The sequence below is a fragment of the Protomyctophum bolini genome (genome assembly GCF_963924005.1).
Source record: "Protomyctophum bolini genome assembly, contig: SCAFFOLD_53, whole genome shotgun sequence".
Lineage (NCBI taxonomy): Eukaryota > Metazoa > Chordata > Actinopteri > Myctophiformes > Myctophidae > Protomyctophum > Protomyctophum bolini.
In genome coordinates, this window is record NW_027666051.1 from 336,470 (window position 1) to 361,857 (window position 25,388).

The 25,388-nt window shown below is 42.4% G+C and overlaps 4 protein-coding genes across 4 annotated transcripts; 1 reads left to right on the forward strand and 3 right to left on the reverse strand.

Annotated features, from left to right (window-relative positions):
- The first annotated feature begins 1,294 nt into the window (after nucleotides 1–1,294).
- On the forward strand, nucleotides 1,295–24,664 carry LOC308312088 (kelch-like protein 24). Its single transcript, XM_080794490.1, has 10 exons — nucleotides 1,295–1,468; nucleotides 3,955–4,092; nucleotides 4,194–4,301; nucleotides 4,335–4,526; nucleotides 5,930–6,064; nucleotides 20,167–20,313; nucleotides 21,650–21,821; nucleotides 22,566–22,721; nucleotides 23,211–23,376; nucleotides 24,583–24,664. The coding sequence occupies exons 1-10, from the start codon at nucleotides 1,316–1,318 to the stop codon at nucleotides 24,626–24,628; spliced, it is 1,413 nt and encodes a 470-aa protein (XP_080650616.1). The 5' UTR covers nucleotides 1,295–1,315; the 3' UTR covers nucleotides 24,629–24,664.
- LOC308312083 (uncharacterized protein) lies at nucleotides 8,286–9,561 on the reverse strand. Its single transcript, XM_080794486.1, has 3 exons — nucleotides 9,347–9,561; nucleotides 8,999–9,158; nucleotides 8,286–8,431 (listed from the first exon to the last, which is right to left on the reverse strand). Exons 1-3 carry the CDS (start codon nucleotides 9,554–9,556, stop codon nucleotides 8,295–8,297), a joined length of 507 nt encoding a protein of 168 aa, XP_080650612.1. The 5' UTR covers nucleotides 9,557–9,561; the 3' UTR covers nucleotides 8,286–8,294.
- LOC308312090 (uncharacterized protein) lies at nucleotides 9,766–11,020 on the reverse strand (the record flags this gene model as incomplete). The annotated part of the gene is made up of 5 exons (XM_080794492.1): nucleotides 10,997–11,020; nucleotides 10,809–10,844; nucleotides 10,472–10,528; nucleotides 9,953–10,102; nucleotides 9,766–9,846 (listed from the first exon to the last, which is right to left on the reverse strand). Exons 1-5 carry the CDS (start codon nucleotides 11,012–11,014, stop codon nucleotides 9,766–9,768), a joined length of 342 nt encoding a protein of 113 aa, XP_080650618.1. The 5' UTR covers nucleotides 11,015–11,020.
- On the reverse strand, nucleotides 11,309–12,760 carry LOC308312084 (uncharacterized protein; the record flags this gene model as incomplete). The annotated part of the gene is made up of 6 exons (XM_080794487.1): nucleotides 12,558–12,760; nucleotides 12,179–12,290; nucleotides 11,812–11,903; nucleotides 11,626–11,727; nucleotides 11,463–11,516; nucleotides 11,309–11,370 (listed from the first exon to the last, which is right to left on the reverse strand). The coding sequence occupies exons 1-6, from the start codon at nucleotides 12,613–12,615 to the stop codon at nucleotides 11,309–11,311; spliced, it is 480 nt and encodes a 159-aa protein (XP_080650613.1). The 5' UTR covers nucleotides 12,616–12,760.
- Nucleotides 24,665–25,388: the final 724 nt, after the last annotated feature.

Here is a 25,388-nt window from a genome sequence, read left to right on the forward strand (position 1 = left end):
TCAGGCTGTTAGCCATGACGCAGACGTCGATGCAGGCTATAGGCGAAATATAGGATAAGAGATGACATGCGTCTCCAAGTTGGAGCCTATAGTTGCGCCTGGGCGCACGGCTCTCTCCTATCTGCAGTCCGACCGTTCAGCGTTACTTCAGGAGAGGAGACGACAGATTGAAGAGTGCATGCCACTGCTTTGGCATTGCCAGTGGACACCTCGATGTTAATGTTATTAAAAAAAATGAGAGAAAAAAAAGGGGGGGAATCATATTTGAACCATAATCTGAAGTAGGCCTAATGTACAGTAGGCCCATTGGGCATAGCCAACACGGCACATCATTATCACATCTACATTTATCCTTCAACATTTCATGCCCAAAATGATTGTTTGGGAGCAGTAGCATTTTCAGAAATATAAGTCATGGCTACGACTCTTTCATAATATCCAGTCCAATGCGCACTGCCCATGCGAACTGAAAACATGTTCATTCATATTAACAGTTTTATTTTATTTTAACAACCAAATCATATGGAATGGTTTGAAGTAGGCCTTCATTTATAATGTCGCATCCTCTGTGTAAAGCACTGATGTCCTTTTATATCGTTGGTCCGTGCAGTCAGACGGATAACTATTGATTATGGGTCGGGCGGAATAACAAACTGATACGAGGTGGAACGAGAGATCTGAACGGAGTCGACGCGACACCTGAATTATATAAGCATTAGGCTATATAGACCAGAGCTAGGTTAGGAGTGAATGATAAAATGCATGCACCTTGAATTATAACGTTTGTTTTAATTTTCTGTTCGTCCACGACGGGCAGGGATTATATTTTCCTGTTGAATTGCTTACTGGAACAGACCAAACTACTTTATTTAACAATAAAATAATTTTCGTTACGAAAGTGCATAGGCTCTTTCCTCTTCCGTGTCTGCACTCTGCAGAAAAAAAACAACAGAGTGTGAAAAGACCGCCCAGTGCAGCGTAACAAACGGACCTTCTCTCCTATTGGTTGGCGGGTAAACCCAACCCTTTTTGTCTTGTCTGAAGTCCCGCCCTGTTCTTCAGTGTGTCGCCTACAAAATGTTTTCTGTCTTGTGTCTTGCCTCCCCCCCCCCCCCCCCCCATGAAACACGTTTGTCTGATGAAACCACGTGACTCCCATTAGAAATGAATTGGGAGCTGTCTTGTCTGATGCTTTTCATCAGACAACCATAAGACGCTTGTCTGATAGGTGTGACTGCGGCCTAAGAAAACAATCCTTACTATCTGACCGTTTATTTCATCCCCTCCTGTACCTCCACCCTCACTGCAGACTAAGATGTTTGAGGATCACCACCATCCCGAGAAGGTGTTGGAGGGTCTGAACAGACTGCGTCTCAGCAACACCTTGTGTGATGTGATTCTGTGCTGTGAGGGACAGGACTTCTCCTGTCACAGAGCTGTACTGGCCTCCGTCAGCTCCTACTTTGAGGTGAATACATCCATTCATAAAGTGAATGGCAAATCGAGTGAATTTAAGCATTGCCATGCTTTTTGATCTTGCTGTAAATCGCTCTGGATTAGGAGCGTCTGCTAATTGCCTAAATTGTAAATTGTTGTTTAACATCGTTTAATGCAATCAGACTTTTCTGTTTGGATGTATGGGCTGTCAAGGACAGAAAGTAGTTTTTTGCTACTCTGTACTGTAGGCGTTAACACTACGACGTCGGAGCGGTCATTCTGACCGGTTTTGAGATTTAAAAGTTTATTTTCTTAGCCCATGGAGTCCAGAGAAAGTTCCCCTTGCATGACTTTGTCTAAATATTCGATTGAAATCATCTCTGTTTTTTTCCCATTTGAAACGTTTTGTAAATATGATTTTAGGCATATATCTCTTACTCTGTCTTGCTATTATCGGCACAATGGACCGACGTCCCCCTTTCTCCCCCATAGGCCTACTCGCCTTTTTGCTGCTTGATAATGGTGTCTTTTATAACCCGATTCCCCGACATTTCCTTTTCACTTGATATCGTTTCGTAGAGAGGGCCTACACAACCGATCTATATACCAAATGAAAGACCGAATTCCGTAGTTTACATGGTATTTTGAATTTTTTTAAATGAGCAAAAAATGAGCGAGTTATGATTTAAAGAAAAGAGGGGTGGAGGGAAAAAAAAAGAACACGCAACACACATACAGCTAGCTAACTAGGCGATTATTTGGATCAATCAAATATATTAATTACATCGATTATATCGATAACACGCGTAGCCTATAATGTTTCCCCCTCTATATAAAAATGACAATATATAACTCTGATGTCGTATTTCGTCATGTATGTGAACTAGGCTGCTTGCAAGGGTGTCGCTTTCGTGAGCAATGGTGTGCATGGCCGGTTTGACCTGACGCGATTCTTTCTTTGGCACAATCAATGAAATATAATACTGGCTACTAAGCCCGTTTTCAGCTAAATTCGGAAATGTCCAGGCTAAATAACGTATCGACGGGAGTCGTGTTAATATTTATTTACTCGTCATTGTCATGTTCACTCCAAATAAACAAGTATTTTATGCACTTATGATGCGGAGAGCCATCTTATAAAATATTTCGGTTGGGATATTGAGGGGGCAGAAAACAGCCCGGTCACGTGGTTGATGTACTTGCAAGTTGGGACAAAGAAATACACACGGGCTTAGCAAATGTTTTTTATTAATTAAACTGATATAACAGCATAACGTGGCTAATAATTGTTTATTTGGAATGTACTTTGGCTTGTAATTTAGGTAAATATAACGCGACTCACTTGTATAAGTAATTTACCGCGGACATGCCGCATTTACTGCAATACATTAGCTTTAGTAATGCGGTTAGCTTATAATATTAGCAAATGTAAGCTAACGGCTGGAGGAATGGGGGTCTGTTACTACGGACAATCCGGTCAATAACATCATTACACTTAAACATTAATACAATTATGTCATGTTTACATGCCTAGTCAAGCAGTCTGTACATGGCGTGGGGTCACATAATATTAATTACATCGATAACACACAAGAAAAGACGAGTGATCTTTGCAGGGTGGAAGAAGGAAAAAAAGAAGCAACAAAGCGACACTCTTCCATGGCTATGTTGCAATATAGCACTAACCGGGCAAAATATGTATTACATGTATTATTAGTTTTATACATTTTAGGAGTGAAAACATGTGTTTAGAAATGACAACATCTCAGCAGTTCAGACTGTCCCATTGTTAACAACACTTAACACACGACACAGACAGCTAGCTAACTAGGCTAGGCTAGCTAGCTTCTCGCTCCATTGAAACCGAGCATTCAATAATAACATCCCTCTGCCCTCATCATGGATAATAATCATTGTATTCATATTATCTTATCAAAATAGTAAACAAATTCCAAGTTAATTAACCAGCCAAACATATATGATTTAATTCGTTGGAAATGGGATGCAGCCGGCTTGAACGTCTCCAGTTGGACGTCTCCAGGGAGTGGGGGAGAGAGTGGCCAATCAAATCGCACCAAAAACACGGTCCCTCTGACCGTTCAGCGACTGAGTAGTAGTGAATTTTTTTCAGACTGGCTAGTGTTAACCCTAACCCAAAGCCCTGGGATATAGACTGCTGAGGTTGTGCCCCACATAACTAACAAGAAAAGACATGGCATGGATGCACCTGGGACGTATCTTCAGTGATGTTTCCTGAGGTCAACGGGGTTTCGGGTCTTCCAACATCATAATAATACTACCCCCGTTACAAAGCCCTGGGACATGGTTGCAACTCGGGCCGTCTGGAGAAATATAGCGGGTTTAGAATGACATTCAATTCTGGCGGGGCTTTCAGGTGAACTGTTGTATCCAAATCCAATTAACTAATATTTGACACATTAATGTAAATGAGAAAAGGCCTAAAAAACCGTGGACTCTCCAAGCCAACCTTTCAATCTTTTCAACCGTCCTGAACAGGACCTGTTTACATCTGACACGGTGGAGTCCACCCAGGAACGGCTGACCGTCTCTGGGTTGGAACCTCAGACCGTTGGCATGTTGGTGAACTATGTCTACACTTCAGAGGTGTCCATCTCCACTGATAATAATGTGCAGGTAATGTAGTATTAATATTATCACCATAAACGCTATTCTCCATTTTGCTTCTAAATACTATCAGTGCTAAATAAAGATAATGTTGTTTATTTTGTCCGCAGGACCTGCTGGCAGCATCGACCTTGTGGAATGTCACGGCTGTTGGAGAGGCCTGCTGTGACTCCATGGAGATGCACAAACGCAGATTGAAGCTGTCTGGGAGCGTAAAGGTTCATTTCATCCCCTCCTATTGTCATCTCCAGCAGGGCAGCAGTGTACCTCCACCCTCACTGCAGACTAAGATGTTTGAGGATCACCACCATCCCGAGAAGGTGTTGGAGGGTCTGAACAGACTGCGTCTCAGCAACACCTTGTGTGATGTGATTCTGTGCTGTGAGGGACAGGACTTCTCCTGTCACAGAGCTGTCCTGGCCTCCGTCAGCTCCTACTTTGAGGTGAATACACACATTTATTGTCCACACGTCTTAGGGGTCCCAATCGACGCGTACATAGGACGTCTGTAGACGTCCCTGAGTCAGCTGGAAACCTGACCGCATACCAACACAGAAACTACAGAACTGAAAAAACAAAGCTAAACAGAAATCACAACATAGTAGTGAATCAATAAAAGCAATCCCAGCTATAATGTAGCTAGATCGGCTTCCCATACTAGTTTTTAATTTTGGAAGAACATAAATATCTTTGTGTCTTGTGTTGACCTGATGTTTCTCGCAATTTATTCTTGTTTACTGGTTTATTAGATGTTTTTATTTTAGAAATCAATGCAAGAGACTGTTTTCTTATGCATTCAAGGGCTGTGGGCCATCCCATTCTGTTATGCAGTTCACCTGTACCTATTTCATAGCCACATCTTAAGACTGCCTTGTTTAGTGTGATCTGAAGTCTTCTCATAATCGGTCTGAGCTGCGTTACCCCATACTGCACAGCAATAGTTTACGTGACTATAAATCAGACTACAGGTATTAGCCTCAACGTCGCAATGTCTTTGTATTTAAATTCCTAGTAGTTTGACTTCTGTGACCTCATTTATCTGTACCCCTCCATAAGATAAGTTCCATGGCCCTAACCTATTCCTTTTTCTGTTGGTGCATATGACCATATTCTTAGTTTTATCATTTACTATCCTTAGGAATAGGGTAATTTTTTTGCATGCTTCCATATTGTCGGAAACTTGCCTTGTTGCGGAGAAATATCAAATAGGTATTTCACAGGTCTAGCGATAAATGGGGCAGAATATTTTAGTAATTTATTGTCAATGAGGTCATGCCCTGGAGATTTGTTTTCAGGGAGCAACAACAACATTTTCTCAATTTCATCAAAAGATATGTCTGGTGGTAAAACAAAACTGCATTCTTTCCCCTGCATAATCTGTGTGTCTATATTTCCCACCAGTTCTTCATTTGAAGAACTCCCAACATAATTTGGCGACCCCCCCGAGGGGTCTTGACCCACGGGTTGGGAACCCCTGCTCTAATGAACGTAGGAAGGCCTAGCTTAGCTAAACCATGAACTTTAATGAACGTAGGAAGGCCTAGCTTAGCTAAACCATGAACTGTAATGAACGTAGGAAGGCCTAGCTTAGCTAAACCATGAACTCTAATGAACGTAGGAAGGCCTAGCTTAGCTAACCCGTTGGCAGGTTTTGGTTGTATCACGGTGACATCAAAGCCTCCGGCTCGTTCCTTTGCGTGGTTTTCCAATGTTATGTGTCATCTTTTTCTTTCTTTTCCTGGAAAACAACAAAATGATGGACATTTCACCCACTGATTTGCACTGTATGAAAACTGTGATGGAACAAATACATCAGATTCTAATGCAGCTTTTCAACGTTGCACAGGCAATGTTTACATCTGGAATGATGGAGTCCAGGCAGGAACGAGTGCCCATCTCTGGGTTGGAAGCTCAGGCCATTGGCTGGTTGGTGAACTATGTCTACACAGGACAGGTGTCCTTATCCACTGATAATGTGCAGGTGAGAGAGAGAGCGAGAGAGAGAGAGACTGACTGACTGACTGACTGAGTGCGCAAGTAATAGTTTTCGTCCAGTGCTTTGATGCGTATGCGCCGTGCCAGCGTATGACGTAATGACTACTTATGCCTGATATGGCAGTGGTGTCAGATTACATACATGTATACACAGGAGCATTACCTTCAATCCTCCAAACACTAAAACATACCGTCATTACGTCACCATTGAAAACCAATTACACTCTGGCATTGGGTCCTTTCATCCACATCTTTATTACGTCATCATTGAGAGCTAGTTGTATCAGTTATACCCTGACGTCATTATGCTGCTACGATACGTACGCATCAAACGGGGCGCAAAGTAACCACATTATACCGCTAATCAACTTACAAATTACATTATACATATACATAGAGGCATTTCCTTTAATCCACTTCTAAATCGATAGAACTGTATTTCTTTTACAGATAGAAACTTTGACCATACTTCACAATACTACTTTTTTACCTCCAAAAACTAGGCACGTAGCAAATAGATAAACCTAATAATTAAATATTTCAAACGTTATTTCACAGAGAAGCTGCGATTTGACAGTTTGTAGCGGTCGACAGTACGTGCGCGCGTGTGCAACAAGCAAGTAGGCACTCGACAGAGTGCAGTTCTTGTTGTGTCTATGTTTGTTCAACATCAATGCTTTAAATATATGTAATTTACTCCAGGCCCTGCTGGCAGCATCAAGCTTGTGGGATGTCAAGGCTGTTGGAGAGCAATGCTTTCACTACATGCAGTGTTACATCGACATAGAGAACTGTGTAGAGTTGTACTGCGTCGCTGAGAGGTACTCCTGTGATACCGCCGAATGGTACTCCCTTGATCCTGCCAAATGGTTGGCGAAACGCAGCCTGGATTACATTCTGGAACACTTCACTGAGGTTCACCAGCAGGTCAGTGAATGAGGGATAAATGAGGGATCTCCTATAACTTTGTTTTATATTTAATAATATTAAAACACTCTGCCTTACTAGACAAGCCCGTAGCACTTGTCCTAGCCTTCACGGAAGGCTACCCAGATAACAAAAGATGAGTGAATCAACGTTGTGATATTAGTCAGCCATGATGGTTGCAATCAACATTGATGCCAGGTATTGAGAAGATGTTGAAAGTGCTCGCTATGATCCACATTGAAATAATGTTGCACTTCCAACCAATTGTGACAATGAATCAACCTTGATATAATCAACATTGAAAGAACGTAGAATTGCATCAACATTGATTCAACTATGAATCTATCCATCCATTAACATTGATTCAACTATACATCCATCCATCCATCATACATTGAAACAATGCTATTATTAAAGGGCCATTTCAACCTTCTTCTGTATGCCTAATATGTCAAATTTAAAAAAGAATATAAATTACAAAATTAATATGTCAAATTAAAAAAAAAAAATCTAAAAAATTACAAAATTAATGGTATAGTTCAACAAGGAACACACCAAAGTAGTCTAGTCAGTGATATCACTAATAGACAAGTTTGGAGCTACCACCGCAGAAGAGTAAAATGATTATTTTTTAAATGATGCATAGAAAATGCTGAAATGGTCCATTAAGTATGCTATACTGCAGTGGTTCTCAACCTTTTAATACAAAGACCCCACATTGTCATTTTTTGAGCCTCTGGATTGGCCATTTCCAAAACAATTAAAGAAACCAAGGTTTGAGAACAGCTGCTTTACAACATTCTCTATGAACAAAAACAAAACAGACCATTATTCATTTACTTATTTATTAGATTCAAGCACATGGATAAGTGCACATCCAATTCCCAGCATTTATTTTGCTACACTGAATTTGAATTTTGATTATTACAAAACATACAGTAACCACTTCAGTCCTATACACAGCTCAATGAGTCACATTGTGAGCTTGTAGAGCTGCAATTTTCAAAAGATTAGTCCTTGAACGACCCCAGTTCAACATGAACCAAAAACAGCCCTGAAAATCCAGGGGACACAATTAAAATCTTCCTCCCCAGTTCAACATGAACACCACATTAACCGTCCATCCATTTGTCCTGAAACTCCAGGGGACAAAGAAATCAGGCAGTCCTTCAGAACCAATCGGACCCCAGTTCAACATGAACGAAACAAACAGTCCAATGATCAAACCCACTGGCTGCTTTAGAAGAGATTTTTACATTTTTTACGTCAGGCCTAAATGGGTTAAGACTTTAAGGACCTGTGGGTGTGGGAACCTTGTCTTTCCTGGGTACCCCGCCACTCCTGTCGGGTGCATAACGCAGCCACTTCTGCAGAGCATCCTTGTACTGCAATTCTGTCAACTTGCGGTCAAATTGACGAGCAGCCGCTGAAAAAAAGAAAACAGGCGTTACTAAATTAAAATTAAAATAAAGCTGCAGTTCCATTCAAAGTGACATAAATGTCCATTGTGTACTAGGTTCAGACGGGAACCTACATACAATTGAGCCACACTAATGTTCATTAAATAAATGTCACAGTTTGTCTACTCTGTCTCAGAGGAGGACAGTGGACAGTTCTGAAACTTGCCTACCAGTGACATTCTTAACTGTACACAGGCACAGAACACCTGAGATGCAGAGCGAGTAGACACATTTGTGCAGTCCAATTGTGAGCATTAGAGCAGTAGTTATCAGCCTGTGGGTCGGGACCCCCACATGAATATGGGGTGTCCCCAGATGACAGTGAAGAATAATGAATACCTCAGAAATTAAAAAGTAATACCATTAGAAAAGTCAATCTATACTATAAAACTGGTCAAACATTGGCCAAATCAATCACTCCTTCGGTGTCAATCAGGCCTATGGTCCGATAGGAGAAAGTGAAAATAGCCAATCTACAGAGTCAAATTGAATGCCTCAACAACAACTCCAAGTATTTTGATGTGCAGACTCACCAAAAATGCAGTCCTGAAGTAGGGTGTCTTTGAAGGCCCTCTTCTCTCCCTTGCCAGCCCAGTTGAAAACGCATGCCAGGTTGTTTGTCAGGGTGGCGCCAACCATTCGCCGGATCATGTTCTCACTATTGGTCCCTCCGACTAATGCCAGGCGTGCAATCTTAACAGAGAGATAAAATAGTTAGTGTACAACGTGCCATGTCAAATGGACAAAGTAGTGCATTAAGATTTCTATTACATAAGAGCATTAGTTTCAAATATGAAACAATGCAAAAAATTGGCAAAAGAAAGTCAAATATTGTCCAAGAAAGAATAATTGCACCCATCACAAGGCGTTCTAAGGCTCACCATCTTGTGACGCACTCGCTCCTCCCTCAGTGCAGTTTCCGCCTGATCAAACTCCTCCTCGTTGGAGAGAGGCAGATTGATGGGGAAGGGCTCCTCTCGCTGGGATTCAGGAACTCCTCGGACATTCAATGTGGACTTTGCCATTTCAGTTTTGATGAATTGAATGTCCCTCCCCATCTGCCTCACCTCCATAAGTATCTCTGCCAGCATTTTAGTGTTTTTCTGGGAAGAAAGGTCTTGGAAGAAAAACAATTTGACATTACATTTCAAGGATTATTGACCATTTTCAATCAAATGACACCAACTCGCTAATGTCTGCACCCCTCGCTTATAGTAACCATTAAATGCTTAACAAAGACAGTAAAGACGAAGGGACATGTTTGTCAATTCAGATGTCATCAGAAAGATTAAGACGTTGATCAGAAAATGATACTTGCCTTGCAACATCTGGCTGGGTTCCCCTCCATGCACTCTTCTCTGTGGTGTTTCTGGCGTTGACGCTTTAAGAAACAGACAACATGGGATCAGACATGGCATTGCACATAGGTCATTGTGTAATTCCGTGTGTGTGTGGGGGGGGAGGGATGGTAATATAGGTATCTTTACCCTGGTCAGGAGTCCTGAATCCAGATGATCTGGTGCCATTTGCACCCTGGTCAGGTGTCCTGAATCCAGATGATCTGGTGCCATTTGCACCCTGGTCAGGCGTCCTGAATCCAGCTGATCTGGTGCCATTTGCATAGCTGGGACTGAAGGCTAAAAGAAAGGACACATCATTGAACATGATTTATGGAATATTTCAAAAACAACATTTAACCCATTTAGACCTGATAAACCTGTGTTTCTATGTCAGTGGTTCTCAAATGTTTTCATGTCAAGGACCCCCAGAATGATCTGTATTTGGCCACCGATCCCCATCTGAAAATATGCTGTTCCAGGGACCCCCCAGAAGCAAGGCTTGAGTTAAAACGTCTGCTCTAAAATATATTCAAAGATTTGCCCCACACTTTCACAATATTTCAAAAATAGCAGATCTACAAGCTGCTATTTTTCAAAAGCTAAAGTATAACAATGCTTAAAACACCAACAGGGGTTCCTGTCCTGAATGGGATGAGAAATACATACTGTTCCTTGCTTGCTCTGATGGCACAGTGTGGTAGGGGCTGGTATACATTGGCATTCCTGGAGAAATAAAACTAATATCAATCTTTTATTGTTATGAATGAGGACCATCAATTTCCAGTTTTAGAAGATGTGGGATGAACACAATTGACTACCAAGTGAATAGTTGAAGAATAGATCCCCACTACTACCCCCTTAACTCAGTGTACAAATGGAACCAAATGGACCCTTACAAGACCATTTGAACACTCAGTTACAGACCTTTTATCGTCATTCAGGCGATAAAGGGTATTTTGTTTCTGGTAATACTGTCCGTGGCACAAATTGTTAGTCAACTCACCTTGATAATCTTGGGGATAGCCTTGGGGAGGGTGAACTAAAAAAAAGAGAACAATCAAATTATTCAAGGAGATTTAACTTGGGAGTAAAGAAGTTGAAATATTTCAGTCTAATAAGTTACAGTTACTGTATGTCATGGTGCAATAGCACAGCAACTGTAAACAAAGTTATAACAGACAACGGACATACCATTTCTTGCTTGTCCATTATGGTGCCCTCCTGAAATGAATACAAATAAATATAATTAGTCAAGGTAAAATAATTCTTATGAAGTCATATGATATCATGCCAACGCAAACAGCTCCTTGCAAATAGTGAGTCACTGAATAAGCTACTGTATTATCAACTAAACATTTTAAATTGAATTAACATTTCAAGTCAATAAGGTCTTCTCCTGTAAGTAGTAGTATGAATCCCCCAATACCGCCTCCCATCTAAACGGACTTTAGACACAATAAGAGTGGCCAATCAGGGCATCACATATATGTAGCCCATTAGTACTTACTTACCATCATTAAAGACGTCTCTTGACTCTAGCTCTGCCAAGAAGCTTCCACAAAAGCCTAAAATGAAAACATAAAACATGAACTATGAAAGTTATAACTCTGACAAAGCACATACCCTAGTAGTAATGCGAAGTGGTTAGACTGGTTACCATTATCAGGCTGGTCAAATGTCTGCACGTCCTCCAAGCACCTTCCTTCAGAGGCTAAAAGGGAACACAAGACAGAAACTTTAACACATATCACATGACTGATATGTTTGCATGTATTGACCGAGGAACTACATGCTTGCAAATTAAAATTGTAATAACATACCACTGATTTCACTAGGGGTTGGTACAGACTGGTTGGTTTGCCGCACTGGTATTGGTGCAGGTAGGTACTGGTTGGGTGTTGGTACATTGGAGTCGAGCAGCACTGGATTAACAAAGTAGAAAGAATTATACATGCAAATACTTAAATGGGTAGCCATTAGTGTCATAACTGACAGTGCCACTGTACCTGGAAAAAGAACAGCAGGTGGCTTGGCAAATCTTCTCTTAGCGCTGATGGTTTCTGGCTCCTCATCTGACTCCATGTACACAGTATTTGGCCTTAAAATTAAATAAACATTTATCAGTATAATTACAATAAATGAGCAAGCCTTGAGATGCACTGTTCTCGGGCCAGGAGCCCATCGCCCTTTTCTGTAAAATGAGACAGCTTGACGTACAAGCACACATAGACATGACACTAGTCCATCACAGGACAGACATCCAATCCAACCCTCGAGGCAGAGTTCCAAGCAGTGAGGAACGGATTAGTCTCTCTGACTCGGCCAGAGATGGAAACCCTGGCCTCCTAATCTCAGTGTGGGCACTGCATGTACCTTATTCGTCTTTTACGCCGTGCATCCGTTTCCTCCTCAGATTCTAAATCAGTGGTTGGACATCCAGTAGTTATATACTTGTCTTCATGTTGCTTGGCCTTTTCAAGTGAGTCTGTAAAACAAGTCGGAAATACAGTATGCCATTTAAAGAAGTGTGACTAATACTTAAACAATGCAATATAAACAGGATTTTGAAAATGGCAACCAGAATACCATCTGCCAAATGAGGCAACTACCAACACTTGGCTGTGGCTCAGGGGTAGAGTTGCCGGTTGGGAATCAGAAAGTGCAGTTTGATCCCGGGGTCCCCCTGAATTTGTGTCAAAGTGTCCTCGGATAAAACCGCTATATAAATGCACCACTTACCACGTCTACTTACCACAAGAAATTAAGAGCCGAACATATTCATGCATGGTCCATCCGTTTTGAGGCATCATTTTTTCTTTGAGGGCCTTAGAAAAGTTGATGTTTTTTGGGGGCCAGAACAAGGTACTATCCTTTGGATTGAACCAACTGGAAGGAACTGTAGCAGTTCCTCCAGTAGGAAATAGTACCACGGCCCACAGCACCACCTCCTTTTCCATTCTGTACAATAAATGACATTAGAATATAAATATTATGATATTGGGGTTGGTAAAGTTAGTTTTAGTTTATTTTTTACATATATGAATGCTACTGCATATGAGCTATTGGAATGGCTATGAGGCCATCTCCCTCAGCCTCTGGACACAGAACACATTTGCGTTTAATACAGCTAAGTTTACCAACCCCAATATTGTCACACAACTCTCTGACCTTATATGTGCCTATGCAGGAGGACTCACAGGGATAAGTGTAATATGATTCACGCTGTCTGAAGGTTCTGTATATTACATAGACCTCATTTTGTTCCTGGACTATATTCTGTACTACTGCAATAGTATCTCCCACCTGAAAACAATTATCCCCTTGCTTTGTAGACAAGGTGAAACGACTATTGGAGACCTTTTTGTACTGTAGAGCAGCACTGAAATGCAGAGGAAGTGGACCATCAGTATGGATGTTCTGTAATACTGGTTCATCTGTTGCTAGTGGAAACTCAACCTGTGGCTTTTCTGATAATCTTTTGACTACCTGCTGTAGAGGTTGGTTTGGCTTGCGTAACAGATGCTTTATTTGGCCAAGATAATTCTCAAAAGGGAATCCAGAAACATTATCCAAGGGTCCAAATCGTTTGTATTCCTCTGCTAAATGTATAAGCTGGTGAACACTGAACACAATCTGATCTCTACCATAGAGTTTTCCAAAGTGTTCCACAAAAGAAATGGTCAATTTATGGGCAAATTCAACCATTTGGCCAGTAATTTCAGGTGACAAAAACAAATACATGGCCACTGAAAACAACATGAAATTGTCATACAACTCACTGGGAAGGCAATCCTTCAGAACTACAGGACCCCAGTATAACATAAAGGATCGGAACTCAGTAGCTTTCCAACGATCAAGCTCGTTCAAACCTCTTGGCTTGCGATTGAATTCAACAGGGGTGTGGGAATGCAACACCAACAGTTTGCTTGTCATACTGTTAACCACGTGTGAAGGAAGTCTAGTGGCTAGATTGCCCTTTAACCAGATATTCAACAGTTTTCTCATCAACCCAAGACAACAGAGGTGCATATAATCTATTGGAAATGAAGATACCATCTTTACAATCCCTGTTAAAGGACTGAGTGTCTGTTTTAAGTGATGTTGCTCATCAATCATATCACTAAAACTCAAGTCAGTCCTCAGCCTGACATTTGTTTCCGGATACGTCATTTTGTTCCTCCACACACCCTCTTGATCACACTTGTCGCATCCGGAATACCCATTATGTGACTTAATATTCTTAATGTAGGCTCTGGCGGGAGCATCATACACAAATGCGGAAACCTCTGCATTCAAATGCTTACCATTATGAATAATTCCATTAGCCAGTACATTTTTAAGGTCGCTAACAAATTGCTGCAGATACTCAACAACACACTTTGGCTTGGTCAAACCACAAAATATACCGACAATAAATGGAGACTTTGTGTAATCACATTTCAGCATTGCAAGTATAGGCCAGAATTGAAGTCTTGAACTCTTAAAGAGGGGGAGACCATCCATGTTGAACTGTAAAGTAAGAGTTTTGAGGTTCACTGGTAATCTCAGACATTTCAATCGTGAAAGTATTCCTCGCACCAATCCAAAATGATAGTACTCGCCACCTTGCATTTGAGTGGTTGCAACCTTGGATTGCGTTCTAAGCAGAGTTCTTCCATCTTTAGGGAGCCTAGGGTGAAATATCTTTAAGATGGACAGCAGAGCAGACAAAGCAACCAGACTGATAGAGTAAGAGGATGCCCAATATCTTAGGCTCTTTATAAGCAGATCCTGACTAGGTTGATGATCATCACTGTCAGAGTGGCGATGAATCAAATCATCTCCATCACTCAGATCATCTCCATCACTTCCAGCTACACTATCTGTATGATCATTTTCCATTTGCTCATGATCTGATTCAACTTCATTATAGTCAGCTAAACTGCTATCAATATGAGAATCTTCCATTTGTACATAATTAGTATCAACTACATCGTAGCAAGCTACATCTATAGGGTCATTTTCAGCTACACTGCCATCTATAAGGTTATTTTCAAAGTGTAAATGGGAATCTGGTGGTGCATCTACCGGTAGTTGGGAAATGTGTGAGATTTCCTCATATTCATGAAGGATCTCTCGCTCTATGTCCCTTACAGTTTTCACTACTCTACGTCTTTTGGCCCAATAAGAGGCCATCTCTCTGTTGGTAAAGTGAGGTGGTGCTGCTATTAATTTACTTGGCCTTGTGTATTGCTTGTAGTCCTCTTTTACCACGACCCTGAAAACAAATAGGGAAACAAAGAATAAAATATTGCGTGTGTGTGTGTGTGTGTGCAATATATAAATGCACCATTTATAAACTTGACTTACACAGAGACGATCCAACCCCTAGTGTCCTGTGCCGATCCAACACCAGCGCCCGTAGTGTCCTGGCTGTGACTGCACACAGACACACAGCCAAATTACAATATATATAAATGCAGCATTTATAAGCTTTTTTTTTTTAAAGAACCATGGTTTAAAAGTAATCTACAATCTACAAGCTCAGAGCCTCATTATAGCAACATCATACATAGTTATGAAACTTGACTTGCAGTCTGAGACCTGTTGAGACGATTAAAAACCAGCCTATGACTGCACAAACAATTATTTGTATAGTGTCTTAATAACATTTATTTTTATACCCACACAATATATCAATTCACCATTTATAAGCTTTTCAGAAAGAACCATTGTTTAGAAGTAGTTCTTAAAAAAAGAGATCTACAAGCTCACTATAGTAAATAGCCCCATATGTGCCCTCTCCCTACGCTCATTCTGAGCTACAGAATGAGGGCGTAGGGAGAGGGCACATATGGGGCTAGGAGGTACCGCAGCTTTGTTCATAAATAAATGAAGAACTGCTTCGCCGTGGTGCTGGTTACATCAATGCTTATGTAACAATTAAAAACGCTAATAATATATACGCGTATATGCACATATAAACAAATTAAATAAGTTTTAATCGCGAGAGTCGTTAGCAAAATGGCGGCGATAACATGAATAACTAGCATGCTAGCTTGGATGCACAGTTGCACAGTAGACCTATACAAGCAACCGACTCCGGACTAACTTTCCACGGCACGGGGTCCAGGGATAATTACAAAAAGTTAACATGCATTTAAACGATAACAGCCATATGATGGCATCGGAACGGGATAAAACAATAGTAGCATGGCTCAACAATTAGACATTATTAGCCAGCATAAAACCTCGGACTTTACGGCATGATAATATACAAACGTAAACAGTGGAAAACAAGTGGTGGTATCTGAATGGGATAATAAATGATATTCCATAACGACTTACCAGTTTGTTTCTTGTTTATTTCACACGCCGTTCAGCCACGTTTCCAAAAGTTCCAGTGCTACTGCAAACCTTATAGTTAGTTATACTCTAAGCTGCAAACGGCCGCCCGCCAGCAAAATTTGAACTGACTCAATAAGTCCCGTGAGATCTCGCATGGTCTCGTTAACGCCCCCCACCCGATGACAACCTGCCGGATGGTCACGTGATTCAGTATTTTAAAGCGATGTTTATAGTTTATTTAATTTTATCTTCCTCCAGTGATTTTTATGTAAATATGTATTTATTTATTCATTCATGTATTATTTTGTTATATTTGTTAATAGCAGACCTACAAGCTTGTAGTGCCACTCTCCTCTCCTCTCCTCTCCTCTCCTCTCCTCTCCCTCCCCTCTACTCCCCTCTCCTCCCCTCTCCTCTCCTCTCCTCTCCTCTCCTCTCCCTCCCCTCTCCTCCCCTCTCCTCTCCTCTCCTCCAGAAACTGTGAAGACACAAAACAGACCTTTAAACATTTTTTTAATGTTATTCTTTCGTACACAAGACGTATTCTTCATATTTAGAGCATGCCGAATCCAATGGCGCCACGACGTTTGCAAAGGTCAAAGTTCAGCCAAAAGACTGCAACAGTGACCTTTGGGGCCTAAAGAAATGGGCCTAGGGTTAGATTTGAGGTTCCAAAGGTCGCAGAAAAAAACCGAGACTATCACGACGATCGTCTCGTCTCCGCGATCGCAGAGATATAAGGCTCATCACGAACAGACTCCTGTGGGGGAAAGGGAAATGGAGTTTAAATCATGGAATGATGCTGTGGTGTGCTGGGGAGTGGTGGGTGTGGTGGGAAGGACTAGTGAGGTGGTTTGGAGTGGACTTGGGGCTGTGGACTCCTCACAGGTGGAGCACCCTCTGGGTTGGAAACGGGGGGAGGTTCCAGTGGTGGTGTGGGTGGACTTGGGTGTCGAGGAGGCAGAAAGAAGGGGATAGGGTGAGATGCCCGCCACCTCCACCTCCCGAACACCGCTAGGGGGTCCGGGTGAAGAGGAGGCAGGCAGTGTTGAGTCCTCCGGGACAGGGGGGAGGGGGGTTGTGGGGGGCAACCGGGAGCTGGTCCTCTGGGGTTTTACTCTCTGTGGCTGGGGGGGCGCCAGAGCACAGGCCTCCGGACGTCTCCCCAGCGACAGAGAGCAAATGGGTCTGGGTGGTGGGCGGGGGGCACTAGGGAGGACGGGTCGCTGGTCTGTGGGGGTTATGAGGAGGGGTGGGATGGTAGGCCGCCTGGTTATAGGGAAGGTGAGAAGGGGTGGGATGGAAGGCGTGGGGAGTAAGGCTGGTGGGGAAGTGTTCCTGCCCAGAGGAGGGGGGAACACTTGGGCTGGGGTCCTAGGGTGTGGGAGCAGGCCAGGCCGAGCACTAGCAGAGCTATTGGGAGGTCTCGAGTGAGGTGGAGGGGGGGCGGTGTGTGTTGCTGTGTGTGTGTTCGCTCGTGTATGTATGTTGTAGCGGTTGGTATGTGTGAAATGTTGCTGTGTATGTTGTCTGTGTTGTGTGTGTTGTGTGGTTGGCTGTGTGTGTCGTGTGGTTGGCTGTGTGTGTTGTGTGGTAGGCTGTGTTGGCTGTCTGTGTTGTGTGTGTTGTGTGGTTGGCTGTGTGTGTCGTGTGGTTGGCTGTGTGTGTTGTGTGGTAGGCTGTGTGTGTTGTGTGTGTTGTGTGTGTTGTGTGGTTGGCTGTGCGTGTTGTGTGGTTGGCTGTGTGTGTTGTGTGTGTTGTGTGGTTGGCTGTGTGTCTTGTGTGCGTGTCTGTATCTGTAGTATGTTGCTAACCCGGGTTAGGGTTGCAGTAGTCAGTCTCTGGGTGTATCTTTTATGTGCCCAACCTATGGCTATGGTATAGGCCATAGGGTTATGTGGGTGTATGTCTGGTGTGAGTGTGTCTATGGTGTCTGTGTAGTGTGTTTGTAATATGTGCATGTTTGTGTTCATCCAGTTATGTGTGTTGTGGGCCACCTGCGTGGTGGTGGTCTCAGTGGGGCAGGCGGGCTTGATGAAGGTGGTGAGTTTGTTCACCTGTCTCATCATCCCAACAGGGAAGGACCCTGTCCGGAGAGCCCTGTCAGCCACCTCTCCATGGTGTACAGCTTGGATTATTTTAAAATAAAGTTTGGCTGTCTGCCTGGTGGCTTCATCGGGAGGGTGACCAAGGGGGGGCTGGCTGTTAGGTACAGGGTGATGGGGGCGTGTAGTAGGGGTATGGGAAGATAGAGGTATAGGGGGATATCTGTTGGTGAAGGGTGGTCTAGCTACTTGGGCATATGTGGGTCTACGGGGAAGTCTGTGTGCGCCATTGGATTCGGCATGCTCTAAATATGAAGAATACGTCTTGTGTACGAAAGAATAACATTAAAAAAATGTTTTAAAGGTCTGTTTTGTGTCTTCACAGTTTCTGGAGGAGAGGAGAGGAGACGAGAGCATATACTGCAAGCTCGTAGCGTGGCACTACGAGCTTGCAGGTCTTCATTTTTTTGAAAATGATAAAAACCTCAGTGGTTCTCAATATTTCGAGCTTGTAGGTCTGCTATTTTTGAAAAATGAAAAGTGAAAATGAAAAACCTCATGTTTCTTTATCAGTGGTTCTCAATATTTCGTGCTTGTAATTGAAACCATAGGATTGAAACAATGTCAATTCATTGTAAGGCATTTCAACATTGAAAAATCACCATCTATAATACATTGATTAAATTGAATCAATCAAACGTTGAAATGATAACTGTAATTAGACATTGAATCAACATAGGTTTTTCAACCTAGGTCCCCCCCCCCTCCCCCCCCCCCCATCACAATTGAAACCATAGGATTGAAACAATGTCAATTAATTGTAGGGCATTTCAACATTGAAAAATCAGCATCTATAATACATTGATTCAACAACAGCTTTTCAAACGTTGAAATGGTTAACTGTAATTAGACAATGAATCAACATAGGTATTTCAACCTCAACCAAAAATAACCAATCTGACCAAAAGTCAACGTTGAATTAACATCTTTTGCTATCTGGGTAGGGCAGGCTATTGCAAAGGCTAATGCAAAGGCTAATGCAAAGGTTCAAAATGTCATTCAGATCAGATGGTGTTGAATTACACACAGCATTCTAAAGGTTGCATAGTTCACGGCAATTAACTTTTTGAACGAATCGATCATGAACGACACATCACTACTATTGTGCTTAACCTGTCGCCGCCGAGGTAGAAACATTCAATGATATTTATAGTTAGGTAAAGTTGGCTTAAGTTGTGGCAAGTTGTGCAAACAAAATGCTTACCACTATCTTTCTTCACAGATGTGTTGTTTTGCAGATTTGCCACAACTTAAGCTAACTTTACCTAACTATTAGTAAGCTACAGCATGACATTTATTAGTGACCACATCCGAGGATGAAAAACAGTACGTCAGTATGGAACATTGGAGCATATTGGAGCAGACTATAGAGTGACTAAAACAGTACGTCAGTATGGAACATTGGAGCATTGGAGCAGACTATAGAGTGACTAAAACAGTACGTCAGTATGGAACATTGGAGCATTGGAGCAGACTATAGAGTGACTAAAACAGTACGTCAGTATGGAACATTGGAGCATTGGAGCAGACTATAGAGTGACTAAAACAGTACGTCAGTATGGAACATTGGAGCATTGGAGCAGACTATAGAGTGACTACATGTATCACCTAAAACAGTACGTCAGTATGGAACATTGGAGCATTGGAGCAGACTATAGAGTGACTAAAACAGTACGTCAGTATGGAACATTGGAGCATTGGAGCAGACTATAGAGTGACTAAAACAGTACGTCAGTATGGAACATTGGAGCATTGGAGCAGACTATAGAGTGACTAAAACAGTACGTCAGTATGGAACATTGGAGCATTGGAGCAGACTATAGAGTGACTAAAACAGTACGTCAGTATGGAACATTGGAGCATTGGAGCAGACTATAGAGTCTACATGTATCACCTAATCTACTGAACATATTGTTTTTCTACCAACAGGAAGAGTTCCTCTCTCTCTCTGTGGAAGGGCTGACAGAGATCCTGTCCAGTGACCATCTGAGTGTTCCCAAGGAGGACATGGTGTTTGATGCTGCCATGCTGTGGTTGGACAACTGTCCTACGACCCGCAAGCTGGGCTTTCACAAGGTCTGTCATTTCGTTGGCCACCACAAAAAAGTGTTTTGAGCTAAACAATCTTTATTTTAGCTTTTTTATATTGTAATAACTGAGAAAATTTTAATATAATAGGTCTATATATTCATGACATGTCTTCCGCCGTACTCTGAAAACCCACCTCTTCAGACTCCACCATGGCCCGTAGCACTTGCCCTAGCCTAGCCCCTTAGATAGCACTCTATGTAGACTTAGTATATGTTAGTATATGTAGATAGTATTTTAGACTCGTTACGTAGACGGCACTAGAATTGCATTTCATGTAGTCATAGCACTTTATAGTACACATGTATATTGTATAATACTAGAATTTTGCGCCCGCTTCGCGAGCACTCAAATCCAGAGTTACTTTGCCACGCACTCCGCGGCAAAAGTGCCGTGTTTGCATGAATTAAACTGTATGTAATCGCGCGTGTGTGTGTGTGTGTGGGACACGTGTGTGTGTGTGTGTGTGTGTGTGTGTGTGTTTTCCTGCGAGAGACGGAGAGAACGGCAGAACGCTGCAGATTGTGTGTGTGTGTGTGTGTGTGTGTGGGACACGTGTGTGTGTGTGTGTGTGTGTGGGGGGGTGGCTTACAGGCGTGCGTGTGCGTGTGTGTGTGTGTGTGTGCATGCAATGAGAAGGCAATTCGAAGTAGCGATCACTCTAATTGTTTTACTTTGGCAAAAATCAACTATTGACAAACAACAATGTTGATGTAAGTAAGGGAATAGCTGTGTCAGTGATATTTTAAATACAGACATTTAGAAGGAATAAGCAAAATCCAATTCGTCCCCTTCCTTGTTTGTGTGTTTTCCTTTTTCCTGCGAGAGACGGAGAGAACGCTGCAGATTCAGAATTTCTGAGAGCAGCTGGTGACGTGTGAGCCGGGGGCGGGCCTGGTGTTGGCTGAGAGCTGGTGACTCTGATTGGCTTGGCACATCTTTTCCGCACAGGTTTTCAATGGCTGGGCCGCACATCTTTTTCCGAACACGTTTTAATTGGCTGGAACGCACATCTTTTGGCCACGTGACCAACTTTACAAATGTTAAAATAGATATAATATAGTATAGTATGTATAGATGATATAGATACTCCACTGTTACGTTCTTAGCTTATACACGATTCATGATAACTACTTGTTATATTATGTGATGTATGACATGCTTTTGTTTCTGCTTAAATGTAAGTCGCTCTGGATCAAGAGCGTCTGATAAATGCCTAAATTGTAATTGTATGTCCACAGAAACGGTAAAAGGGACAACTCTATAATGTTGTTTAGCTAAACATCTAGTTGATTTAGTAAATAATGCATTATTGTTCTTTTAGGTGTTGGAGCACGTCCGCCTGCCTCTCATCAGCCCCTCCTACCTCCAACACGTGGTTGGGTCTCTGGCCATGGTGAAAGAGCAGCAGGCCTGTCAGACCTTCATCTCTGAGGCCAACGGGGAGCGTCCATTCTCTAACACGGCACGCCCACGCAGGACTGCGTGGACGACAGGTACACAGGTTGCTGTTTGGGAGGGCTCAGGACTACAGGTGCAGGTACACAGCTAGGTTCCGGTTCTGAACAGAACTGGAATCTTTTTTTTGGCCAGTTGTGAGTGACTGTGAAGTTGTGCCTGACCACCATCCAAAATTAAATGAAGATGACAATATATTTGACTATTTTTGCCTACTGTTTAGTAGCCAAAAACGTCAAGACGTCCAATTGACGTCTTTGTAATGGATGCCGTGGGCGTCAAGGCGTCTCTCCCTTGGGAATTCAATATATATTTTTTTATTTTCATCCATATTTTGAAAATTCCTCTAATCTGGTGTACAGGTGATGACATCATGCACATTACATGCATAATTATTATTATTATTACAAATTCGTTCTTTCTTTATAATGGGAGAATTGGCACTCAGAGCCTAAACTGGTGACCACCAGGTGGCGCTGACAGAGTTAAATGAATCAGTGTTAAAACTTAAAAGGCGTCATAATATGAATTGTACTGTAACAATTTCGATACAACATCCATGGACCGCTATGCTCGATAACAGGCTTGAGTTCATTGCTATCGGGTAGTCACTACGTCATCGGTTGTTTTCCGGGTATTGAGCTCCATTCTTTATGGAAAAATAAGGCATTCAAATGAAGCGTTGGTCCCGTGTACGTGTGCACGTTGTCGTTATCAATACTGCACGTACGTGGCCTAAATTTACCCTGGGTCACCGGCTTCTTCTGCCCTGCTTGTTGAAGTGATCGTGGTGATGGGAGGAGAGTCTCATACCTTTGAGGACTACGAACTTCGGAGCTTTGAATACCTGAACGCTGATAAACGGAGGCCTGGTAAGAGGTGGATGTCTCTGGGACGTCTGCCCTCAGAAACACGCGGGCATGCTGTGGTCATGTCAGGTGAGCACTCACTATCACCAGAATGAATCAACATTAGGATCCGTAACTCTGTCGTTCTCATCCTTATTTTGCAATGCCTGGCCTTTGAAATGACGTCATCAGATGTGAGATGTCATGTGGCCGATAAAAATACATACATTAATTGATGTACGATCATAAGAGCGCCACTCACTTCACACGGGTGTGATTTTTATTTATTTATACAACACACTGCCTTCATGTCTCGTAGTCTGGTGGCAGTGAATGTGGCTGATCCATCTTGACTTTCAGTTCAAGGACCCCCATGAAACATGTAGTAAAGTTTAAAAAAAAATACCTAAAGATTATACAGTTCTTGAATAAATGTACTTGTGGTGAGGGAACCGTCCTTATAATAATATAATATGAAGAAGATAGACAGAAATGTAAAGATGTGTGTACAGTATGCATATTACCAAAGACAATAAATACGTAGCTCATTTTAAAATCTGATCTTCTCCTTCCATACAGGCTCTGTTGTGTATCTGGCCGGAGGAATATCCTCTGGGAGGCTCGTGATGTCCATGGCATCCCAAAGCCGTGATGGTTTGGTCATTAGGAAGGAGATGTGGCGCTATGATGTCCTGGTCAACAAATGGTCAGCGATGGCCGACATGAATGAGGCACGCTTACTTCAGTAAGTCATGAATGAATGAGGCACGCTTACTTCAGTAAGTCATGATTGAATGAGGTGCGCTTACTTCAGTAAGTCATGAATGAGGCACGCTTACTTCAGTAAGTCATGATTGAATGAGGTGCGCTTACTTCAGTAAGTCATGATTGAATGAGGTGCGCTTACTTCAGTAAGTCATGATTGAATGAGGCGCGCTTACTTCAGTAAGTCATGATTGAATGAGGCGCGCTTACTTCAGTAAGTCATGATTGAATGAGGCGCGCTTACTTCAGTAAGTCATGAATGAGGCGCGCTTACTTCAGTAAGTCATGATTGAATGAGGTGCGCTTACTTCAGTAAGTCATGAATGAGGCACGCTTACTTCAGTAAGTCATGATTGAATGAGGCGCGCTTACTTCAGTAAGTCATGAATGAGGCGCGCTTACTTCAGTAAGTTATGAATGAATGAGGTGCGCTTACTTCAGTAAGTCATGAATGAGGTGCGCTTACTTCAGTAAGTCATGAATGAATGAGGCACGCTTACTTCAGTAAGTCATGAATGAGGTGCGCTTACTTCAGTAAGTCATGATTGAATGAGGTGCGCTTACTTCAGTAAGTCATGAATGAGGCGCGCTTACTTCAGTAAGTCATGATTGAATGAGGCGCGCTTACTTCAGTAAGTCATGATTGAATGAGGCGCGCTTACTTCAGTAAGTCATGATTGAATGAGGCGCGCTTACTTCAGTAAGTCATGAATGAGGCGCGCTTACTTCAGTAAGTTATGAATGAATGAGGTGCGCTTACTTCAGTAAGTCATGAATGAGGTGCGCTTACTTCAGTAAGTCATGAATGAATGAGGCACGCTTACTTCAGTAAGTCATGAATGAGGCACGCTTACTTCAGTAAGTTATGATTGAATGAGGCACGCTTACTTCAGTAAGTCATGAATGAGGCACGCTTACTTCAGTAAGTCATGATTGAATGAGGCGTGCTTACTTCAGTAAGTCATGAATGAGGCACGCTTACTTCAGTAAGTCATGAATGAGGAGCGCTTACTTCAGTAAGTCATGAATGAATGAGGTGCGCTTACTTCAGTAAGTCTGGCCTTCAACCTGTGCGTCTTGCGGCGCAAATATATAAATCAATGAAAATGAATGTCATAAAAGCTTTAGGAGTGATTAAATGCACTTTGCCCCCCTGGTTCCAATGACCAATGTCAACCCCACACAGGGCTGGTGGAGCTGGATGGATGTGTGTTCGCGGTGGGCGGGAGTGAGAAGAGTCCAGACTCAATGGAGCGATACGACCGAACAGCCAACACCTGGCAGCTCATGGAGTCTGTGGGCGTGGCAGCCTATTGTGATTGTGATTCTGGCCCAGCAGTGGTGGCGCTGGATGGACATCTCTATTTCATTGGTATGGAACAGGCCCATTTATACAGTGGATGGACATCTCTATTTCATTGGTTTGGAACAGGCCCATTTATACAGTGGATGGACATCTCTATTTCATTGGTTTGGAACAGGCCCATTTATACAGTGGATGGACATCTCTATTTCATTGGTTTGGAACAGGCCCATTTATACAGTGGATGGACATCTCTATTTCATTGGTTTGGAACAGGCCCATTTATACAGTGGATGGACATCTCTATTTCATTGGTTTGGAACAGGCCCATTTATACAGTGGATGGACATCTCTATTTCATTGGTTTGGAACAGGCCCATTTATACAGTGGATGGACATCTCTATTTTATTGGTTTGGAACAGGCCCATTTATACAGTGGATGGACATCTCTATTTCATTGGTTTGGAACAGGCCCATTTATACAGTGGATGGACATCTCTATTTCATTGGTTTGGAACAGGCCCATTTATACAGTGGATGGACATCTCTATTTCATTGGTTTGGAACAGGCCCATTTATACAGTGGATGGACATCTCTATTTTATTGGTTTGGAACAGGCCCATTTATACAGTGGATGGACATCTCTATTTTATTGGTATGGAACAGGCCCATTTATACAGTGGATGG

Bases quoted from the DNA above. Each gene is read 5' to 3' on its own strand.
- LOC308312088 (XM_080794490.1), top strand. From the start codon at position 1,316: ATGTTTGAGGATCACCACCATCCCGAGAAGGTGTTGGAGGGTCTGAAC. The intron at 1,469-3,954 runs GTGAATACATCC...CGTCCTGAACAG, and splicing joins CCGTCAGCTCCTACTTTGAG to GACCTGTTTACATCTGACAC. The intron at 23,377-24,582 runs GTAAGTCATGAA...AACCCCACACAG, and splicing joins AATGAGGCACGCTTACTTCA to GGCTGGTGGAGCTGGATGGA.
- LOC308312083 (XM_080794486.1), bottom strand. From the start codon at position 9,556: ATGCTGGCAGAGATACTTATGGAGGTGAGGCAGATGGGGAGGGACATT. The intron at 9,159-9,346 runs GTGAGCCTTAGA...CTCTCTGTTAAG, and splicing joins AGCGAGTGCGTCACAAGATG to ATTGCACGCCTGGCATTAGT. The intron at 8,432-8,998 runs GTGAGTCTGCAC...TCTTTTTTTCAG, and splicing joins ACTTCAGGACTGCATTTTTG to CGGCTGCTCGTCAATTTGAC.